At 37.7% G+C, this 9,939-nt stretch overlaps 1 protein-coding gene across 1 annotated transcript in view; it reads right to left on the bottom strand.

Moving 5' to 3' along the window:
- Positions 1-696: 696 nt before the first annotated feature.
- Positions 697-9,939, bottom strand: part of LOC120352771 (thyrotropin-releasing hormone-degrading ectoenzyme-like) — a 30,296-nt gene continuing 21,053 nt past the window's right edge. Inside the window, exons 7-11 of the mRNA XM_039434975.1 lie at positions 9,708-9,898; positions 6,610-6,777; positions 3,795-3,941; positions 2,512-2,584; positions 697-1,400 (exon numbers count right to left, since the gene is read on the bottom strand). Of these exons, the coding sequence (XP_039290909.1) occupies positions 837-1,400; positions 2,512-2,584; positions 3,795-3,941; positions 6,610-6,777; positions 9,708-9,898 (1,143 nt within the window). The 3' untranslated portion in view covers positions 697-836. The remainder of the gene's footprint in view (positions 1,401-2,511; positions 2,585-3,794; positions 3,942-6,609; positions 6,778-9,707; positions 9,899-9,939) is intronic.

The following is a 9,939-nucleotide window of genomic DNA, read 5'->3' as shown; positions in this document are numbered from 1 at the left end:
ATTAATGCCAAAATGAACAAGTTATCGAATTTACAAAAAATGTTACTTTTTTATCTGTGAACGATATGGGGAATAAAATGTTTTAGTTTGGAACGAAACATTTTTTGAATTAATAAGGGAAGTTCTAATAATATAGTCGAAATAGTTTAGGATCTGGAAAGAAAACGGAATCTGGTAAGTTAGCACTTCCACAACCTATAACTCGCTTATTAGACCACTTAAAAATTTCAGTTGTCACTATTTCTCACTCTTATAATGATCTTAACAATTATAATGAAAAAGATGATCCAATTTAAATAGTAAAAAAGAGTGTACTGAACAGCCTTAAGCTGCTCCCATAATTCCCACCAACTCTGTACATACATTTTTGATTGTCTGATTGTGCCCTTTATTTTGCTTTCACTGTGACATCTTGCAACTTGTTAATTCTCACGTTGAAATTTATGCAATCACTAACTTATTGTGCCCTGATCAATAACTGTACCCATTCTATATATATTCAAGCTTCAACTATACCACAGAGAAAAATATATTCTTTATTAATCTATACCCATAGCCCTACTTTCAAGGCAATTTCGCTACATTGTTGATACTGTGGAAGGAATTATACTACTGCTGTTTAAAAAAAGAATTAAAATAAGTATGAGATTCTAAGGATTCGTGTAGATAGACCCGAATTTTCATTATATTTATCTGATATGATCCTTGGAGGGGGGGTCTAGGCCCCCCTGCCTCCCCTAAATGGCGCCCCTGGGGACAACAAATGACCAATGAAAATCATTTAACACATTCAATGATATATTTTTAAAAATTGAACAAAAACAACCAGGCTACAACTAACTAAAAACCAGAATACATAGAATAGGTACCAACATTACTGTTCTCAACATACTCCTCAACCCACTAGCAGAAGCCGATTCTCCTTCTTTACCAACTTCATCTCTGTCTATTTCTTTATCCGATTCTTCCTCATGTTTCTCTTCTTCTTTCTCTTCCCCACCATCCTCACTATCATCATCATCATCATCTTCGTTATCATCATCATCATAATCAATCTCCCCCTCTCCAGCTCCGCTCATACCGTTGTCAGTAGTCGACTCATAGTCTTCCGTGACATAATCGAGAGTCGATACTTTTGTAGTATCGATACTTGTTGTGCTATCGATGTGTTGTGTGCTAGTATCGATAGGTCGTGTCGATAAGGTAGTATCGACTGTCGATTCGGTCTCGAGTGTTTCGTTTTCTTGTAGCAGCCACCTGTAGATATCGTGGTAGTAGCTGGCGTACCAAGTGTTCACTTCGGTTTGTTTCATAGTTGAGATGTACTTTTCGATTGAGAATACTTTGTTGATGCCGGTCAGGTTCAGCTGTTTCATTTTGCCCTCCATGAACGAGTGGAGCTGGAAAATTGATGAAAAAAATTAGAGAAAATTCCGAAATAAAATGAAAAAGTTGCTGAATGAGGATGAAGAATGGATGAAGCTGGGAAAAATATAAATGGGAATCAATCATCAACTTAGAATTCATTGAGAGAGAGAGAGAGAGAGAGAGGGAATTTTCATTGAGAGAAAGAGAGGGTGAGAGAAAACGAGTGAGAATGAGTGAGGCAAAGATGATTAAGTTGCCAATCAAGTAACGGAAAACATAATTATTGTGAGAGATATTAAAAAAGAGTATAAGAGTGTCGCAATCACGTATGAAATAGGAAGAATGAGCGATTCAAGAGCCGTTAAAAGAGTCTCCAGAGAAAACCCAGGTGTAGGATGGCTGAATGGACGTTCACGAAAACGCTGGCTGGAGGATGTAGAAGATGATCTTCGGAAAATAGGCGTTAGGGGATGGAGCACTACCTCCGTAAACAAAGCCATAGTGCATTCTGGTGACGTCAGCACAGGTAGGGCTCCTACACCAATAAAAGCACTAGCTGATATAGATCAGCTGAAATCAACAAATTTTTATTGGTGTAGGAGCTCTACCTGTGCTGACGTCATCAGAATGCACTACGGCTTTGTTTACGGAGGTAGTGGATGAAGACGCAAGGCTGCCGACAGAGAGGAGTGGAAAAAGTAAAGTAAATTCGTATGGCTTTTGTAGGTGGGGAGGCCCTTGCGGGAAGGTCCCACCGCCTGAATATATAATTTGAGTTGTCAATGGGCTTCACGACTGTCATACTTCAGCCGGGACCGACATTTTAACGTGCCCATCCGATAACACGGGAGTGATCTGGTTAAAAAACTTTTGGTATTGAGAGGGTTTGAACCCGGGATCTCTATGCTGCTACGCAAGCACTCTATCCACTAGACCACGGATCACTCCAGAGAGGAGTGGAGAGAGGCATTCTAGAGGAGGCCAAGGCCCTGGATGGGCTGTAACGCCAGGGAGTAAAGTAAAATCACGTATGAAGAAACCAACTGGTCGTATTAGAAAGTATCAAATCTTGTCTGCAATATACCAATCAATTATTTAATAGAGGATTAAAAGAGAATTATATAATTTATGTATTATACTTACTTCATCAATCTGAATTGGATTCATATGCAGGGTGGCAAACATGAAATAGTTCTGTAAATCTTCAGGACCATATCTGAAATGAGCAAATAATTATTGATATAAAGATGAGTAAAACAAATATTTCGAGGGAGTTTCATGATTCTGAACTAATATCATAATTAAATATTGAGGTGATCATCAAAATCTGAATATGTTACAAAATGAGATGATTTGGATAGCGAAGTTCATACATTAGGCTACAGTGAAGTCCACGTTATAATGGCAGTGTTTGATTAGTAATGGTATTGCTATCCTTGTCTCTCATTCAACAAAGCGGATAGCTCTATCTCTCGCTTTGATCTGCTGCCAGATCGGCTTTCAACAATGTAGAATTGATAATTAATTCACAAAATATTCCATATTGATTATGAAATTTTTGAAAAATATAATTTCTTGCTTAATAAAATTTAATTGATTATTTTAAACGAGGATGAACAGTTAATATCACTTTGATAAACCTGTATCAGCTACCGTCAAGAAGGCATTGACTAGACAGTGAGGATCGGCAGCGTTGTTCTCCTATCTTTCTCCACTGCCATTATAACGTGGACCACACTATATCTCAGGTAATAAGAATAGCCCAATATTTCAGAGCTACGATACTGTGGTGATATAGTATCTTATTCATAGGGTTGTGTGGCAGAGAGGACCAGGAGTCCTAACTCCGCCCTAATAAAGACATGTAATCAATCAATTCCTCAACAGAGGTGCTTTTAGTATTCATGGCTTTTCAATTATTATCTACTTAATCCAATAAATTTGTTCTGAATCCTCAAGTCAAGTTCTCAATTATTTCTTTGTTTTCAAATGAATTTGATAAGAGTTTCCATTCAATTAAGTGAATGATTAAAAGCTGATAAATATGTTCAGTTTTGAAGCAACTAAATTTGAAAATCCACTTTCTGAAAATATTTGAGTGCTGAAAATTTTGTGAATATTGAAGAACTACAAGACTTGAACTATCTCGGACTATGTGTTACATGTTATCTGACTGAGTTTGGGAAAGGAATAGCAGAAGGTTACCTTATTTTTCTCTCTCTATAGTTTCGATCATGTACTTATTGTAATGAATGATAAATTAATAATAAACTGAGGGAAACTAAAAACTTAAAAAGCTGCATGATGATAAACTAAAAATCACTCCAGGATGAAAATTGTAATGACCTGGAAACGATGACCATTAAAAATCAAGAGAATTAAAATGAAATGTTTTGAAGTAGAATATACGATAGTTTCAAACTTACAGAGCAGAAATTTCCTCCGCATTCTTATAGAAAAAGTTCAGCATGGTCTCCGAATTTGTTTTTCTGCGAACCAGTGCTCCAATCAGAGTATTTCCCTCGTTATTTTTGAAGAACTCCGATTTCACGTCCAGAGAATCCTCAAGCATCCTGTAACGAGAAAAAATTTAATTATATAAAGTTTAAATAAACATGATGACGTAATGACATAAACATGAAAAATGATGATGAAACACTGGAATGTTGTTGACCGAGCGAAGTGAGGTCTAAGATTCAAGTCGACGGTTTTGCATTACTCTTTATATGTTTTTATATGTTGCGCATTTACAGCAAAACGAAGAAATAGATTTTTATGAAATTTGACATCTGTTCCTTTTTGAATTTCGCGACGACGTATACATAAGGTTTTTTTTTAATTTTGCATTTTAAGGATAATACAAAAGGAAAAGGAGTTTCCTTCGAACACCAATATTACTGTAAAAATCAGACTATAGAATCATTCATCATAAATCAGCTGTCTATTGGACTATAATACTACCCGTTCAAAAACATAGAACATTTTGAAAATGTATCTTTCCATCAACATTAGTAGACAGTTGTCTATCAACTTTGTCTTTCCATAATCTGAGGCCATGATTCAAGTTTGGAGTTTGGAGTTATTGATAGAAAACATTTTTTTTTACATTTTTCCTTTTTAATCTGATGATTAAAAAGAAATTGATTTCTAAAATCATGAAAAGTGAGAAATGAAGTTTGTTGGAAATCAGCATTATGGTAGTTTATTTTGTTAATTTCATCACATCGATTTTTCGCCTAAACGACAACACAGAAATCAATGTTCTCTGATGGGTTGATTGGATTGGCGTATCGACGGCAGCCAGACCTGATAACAGCGCTCACACTCACATTCCGGGACGACACGTCACGGTACGATAGGACAGAAAGCTCTATGTATTATTATTTAGGATTTCTTCTAGACAATTTAAATTGATAAATTATTTATTAATTTCTGAGAAAACATAACAACAGGTCAATGTGACTTACTGAGCGCGAGGTCTACTGTTCGTTCACAGAACTACTAGTCAATTATATTTTATCAAGCAAGAAATTATATTTTTCAATAATTTCATACTAAGATGAAATATTTTGTTGGTTAAATATTAATTCTACATTGTTAATTGACGATCTGGCATTCTCAGAGCAAAGCGAGAAAGAGATAGCGCTATACCATTGCTTCATCAAACACAGCTCTTATAACGTGGACCTTACTATAGAAATCATAGCCACCTCTAATACAAGGCCCCGGTCTACGATATTGCAACGTCGCAGTGTAGGCCTACAATCTAATAAATAATTGGTGAAAAAGATTTTAAAAATCTGGTGTGGCGCACTCACACAACTTTCCTTGCCGTTATGAAAATTTATCACCTGACGCTAGTGTTCCCGCGCATCTCAAGTCTACTATTCAAAGATCCAAGCCAGCTGGTGACAGGACAATAAGGCTGGAGACACACGAAGTTTGCTATCTCTTCATAGTGAATGATTTAATAGAATCAACAGTTGCCAACAGTTTATAATTGTAATAATAACATTTTCTCGAATTTCGAGCTTATTTTCAATTTTAGGTGAAAATGTTACTGAACATTAATTGAAGAGATTTCCATGCTCAATCTTCTCCACTTGGAATTTTTTGTTCAAATTGTATTTAAAGCCTGATAATTGGGAATCTAAAATCAAACTTTGCATAGATGGGGCGGAGCTCCTGAAATTTTTACAGATATGGGACTTGTGGCAGTTGGTAGAGCTTATCAATGACTATTTTAGGTATAAATTTGATCAAAATCGTTGGAGCCGTTTTCGAGAAAATCGCGAAAAACCCTGTTTTTGACAACATTTTCACCATTTCATCCGCCATCTTGAATTGCATTGGATCGAAATTGTTCGTGTCGGATCCTTATATTGTACGGACCTTAGGTTCCGAAATTTCAAGTCTTTCCGTTGATTGGGTGATGAGATATCGTGTACACAGACTTACATACACTCATACACACACACACACACACACACACACACACACACACACACACACACACACACACACACACAATACCAAAAACCACTTTTGTGGACTCAGGGGACCTTGAAACGTATAGAAATTTAGAAATTGGGGTACCTTAATTTTTTTCGGAAAGCAATACTTTCCTTACCTATGGTAATAGGGCAAGGAAAGAAAAAATAACAGCTGATCTTTTTCACAAATCATGTATTAGATTCTAGGCCTACACTGCGACGTTGGCCGAATATCGTAGGACGGGGCCTTGTATTAGAGGTGGCTATGATAGAAATACGTCTTCGGAAGACGAAGCTGTCTTATCTCCCAATGTTGAAAGCTACGTTGATGTGAACGGGACAGATTAAGCTGCGTACACATATACGCGCTTCCAACCCGCACCGAGCACGCTCCGCCCTAGTACCGCCCTCGTTCCTCCATCGTACCGCAGTCGCTCCGCCCCCGCTCTGCAGTCGCACCCATCATGAACGTTACGGAAGATGTTAGATCTTCTCGCGTTCCCCGGTCGATCCACTCTTGCTCGCCGGTCGATCATCAATCGCTCTGCTGGAGTGACGTTCGGTTGCGGAGCAGAGCGACAGTCTGTACGCACCTTTACTGGTATGAAATTTACATATTGATTGACATTAGGAGATACGTTGGCAAGGTCTTCCGAATACTTATTTCAAGCTACACGTATGTGACGACCTATAATTTCAAACTTTGACATAAATTATTGGATTTGTCAACATCCATAAAAATACTCACTGCATGATTTTGCTGGGATCCTGAGAGCAGGCCATGGCTTCCAGGTAGGACTCCCTCTTCTTGCGACTGGTGGTCGACATGTACTGCTTCCTCACGAACTGCCACACCTCCTCTGGGCCGGCATTCACAGCCGTACACAACAGGATGTCCTCCAGGTCTGTCGGGATCCTAAACATTCAAAATCCACATAGATTAATACTATAGAGAAAATAGCATAAGAAGATATCCCATGGTCGTTTATTTTTAAAATTTCAAGTCGATTTTTTGTTAACTCAAGCCGATTACTGTTACTGTAGACTATAAATACTGTCTATCTTTACTGTTTTCTTGGGGTGAGAGTGTAAGAACAGCAAAGTATGAGAGACTACCAGCGTCACATAGCTTCACCAAAAATAACCACTAGGACTATCGGCTTGAGTTAACAGTGAAATTTGGAACATAAACGCCCTATACCATGGCATATCTTCTCATTAAATCTTCTCTCAATATTCTCAGTATCGAATCTTTTTTCCCCAAAAGGTCAGTAGTAAAACAGATAAAATAAGTAGCTATTTACTTCCTTTATTGACCGAGCGGAGTGAGGTCTAAGATTCAAGTCGACAGTTTGGCATTTCTCTTAATGTTTAAATGTTTATATGTTGCGCATTTACGGCGAAACGCGGTAATAGATTTTCATGAAATTTGACAGGTATGTTCCTTTTTAATTGCGCGTCGACGTATATACAAGGTTTTTGGAAATTTTGCATTTCAAGGATAATATAAAAGGAAAAAGGAGCCTCCTTCATACGCCAATATTAGAGTAAAAATCAGACTATAGAATTATTCATCGTAAATCAGCTGACAAGTGATTACACAGATGTGTGGAGAAGCCAGTCTATTGCTGTATTTCCATAAATTCTATATTTTTACTTTCCTTGCCCTATTACCATAGGTAAGGAAGGTATTGCTTTCCGAAAAAAAATTAACGTACCCAATTCATAAATTTCTATACGTTTCAAGGTCCCCTGAGTCCAAAAAAGTGGTTTTTGGGTATTGGTCTGTATGTGTGTGTGTGTGTGTGTGTGTGTGTGTGTGTGTGTGTATGAGTGTATGTGCGTCTGTGTACACGATATCTCATCTCCCCTCCAACGGAATGACTTGAAATTTGGAACTTAAGGTCCTTACAATATAAGGATCCGACACGAACCATTTCGATCAAATGCAATTCAAGATGGCGGCTAAAGTGGGGAAAATTTTGTCAAAAACAGGGGTTTTCGCGATTTTCTCAAAAACGGCTACAACGATTTTGATTAAATTCAAACCTAAAGTAGTCATTGATAAGCTCTATCAACTGTCATAAGTCCGATACATGTAAAAATTTCAGGAGCTCCGCCCCATTTATGCAAAGTTTAATTTTAGATTCTCAATTATCAGGCTCCAGATACAATTTAAACAAAAAATATCAAGTGGAACAGATTGAGCATGAAAAACTCTACAATTAATGTCCTGCAGCATTTTCACCTAAAATTGAAAATAAGCTCGAAATTCGAGAAAATGTGATTAGCCAATTACAAACTGTTGGCAACTGTTGATTCTATTAAATCATTCACTATGGAGAGATAGCAGACCTCGTATGTCTTCAGCGTTATTGTCCTGTCACCAGCTGGCTTAGATCTTTGTTTATAAGTAGACTTGAGATGCGCGAGAACACTAGCGTGGTATACGATTTGGGAAGTATCAGTAAATCAGCTGTCACTCTCCTACAAGCCGGGTCCACACTGAAAACAAATGTTCGACAAACATGGGCAAATTCAGTGAGGAATCGGCATAAGAACGGCACAATGACTACCAGCGTCACATAACTTCACGAAAAATAACTACTTGGACTATCGGCTTCAGTTAACAGTGAAATTCGGAACATAAACGCCCTATAACAAGGTATATCCTCTCAGGTTATATTTTCTTCATGTTGATACATAATATTAATGTTAAGATAAGGGTACTTTCAAAAAAAGGTTTTTACCCTTCAAGGCGAATACCTTGAAGGCAAGAACACACAAATAGACTGCGAAAAGTCAAACGACTGCATGCAGACGTGAGGAAACATAATTATGAAGACAGACAGACGTGTGCGTTGCAACAGTCCTGTTTGTTGGACAACATATCAATTATTCTACTTGATTTGAAGCTACAATTGACTTGGCGGAATATGCAGAGCAAAGTAGAGATACAGCGGCGGCGATTTTGCCGTGCTTAAGCGGAAAGCGTTCTGTAGTCAATACCTCATGATATGCATACCTAGTTTCCTCTCTGAAAGTACTGCATCGACTGAGTCTGATCGACAACTTGGCAAACCGCTCTCCTTACTATGAGTCTATTCATCACTGTAATTGGCAGATCTCCCTCCATTTCTCTGCTCTGTTCATCCCTCCAAGTCAAAAGTAATTTTATAGATAAAAAAATATGAATCTCAGTACCCTTTGAACACAACATGGGTCAGGGTACTGAGATTTATAATTTTATTATTTCATATTAAAAGTTGCCATAAAGAAAAAAGACAACAGTGGTAATTTTGTATAGACTATATAGTTTCCTCTCTGAAAGCACTGACTGCATTGACTGAGTCTGAACGTCAACTTGGCAACCACGCTTCTTTTTATGACTATTCATCAGTGTAATTGGCTGATCTACTTTTGAATTGCCTGTTTTAATCTTACTATAACAATCATGTTTTTATATTGTTTTAATGAATGGACTATAGTTTCCTCTCTGAAAGCACTGACTGCATCGACTGAGTCTGAAAGTCAACTTGGCAACCGCACTACTTTCTATGTCTATTCATCAATGTAATTGGCCGATCTACTTTTGAATTTCTGTTTTAGTTTTACTATAACAATAATGATTTAAATATTGTTTAAATAAATGGACTATAGTTTCCTCTCTGAAAGCACTGACTGCATCGACTGAGTCTGAACGTCAACTTGGCAGCCGCGCTTCTTTCTATGACTATTCATCAATGTAATTGGCTGATCTACTTTAGAATTGCCTGTTCTAATTCGGCTATAATAACAATCATGATTTAAATATTGTTTTAATGATTAATTGACCAATTAACTCACTGAGTTTCAGCTTCGGACATGAGCAGGTAGACCTGTTTGAGAGCCCTGTCGACGCATCCGTGGTGTCCGAAGCCACAGGCGAGGGCCACCACTGTCATCCGCGTCAGCTGACTGGTGTCACACTCTGGTGTCGCGTCGTCGTCGAAGCTCAGTGACGAGTACCAGTTGGAGACCAGCATCTGGATGTAGCGCTGCAAACCATTTCATAAAATTATTATAAAATGGGGAAAAA

The sequence above is a fragment of the Nilaparvata lugens genome, chromosome 8 (genome assembly GCF_014356525.2).
Source record: "Nilaparvata lugens isolate BPH chromosome 8, ASM1435652v1, whole genome shotgun sequence".
Lineage (NCBI taxonomy): Eukaryota > Metazoa > Arthropoda > Insecta > Hemiptera > Delphacidae > Nilaparvata > Nilaparvata lugens.
This window is presented reverse-complemented; position numbering and strand designations above follow the sequence as displayed.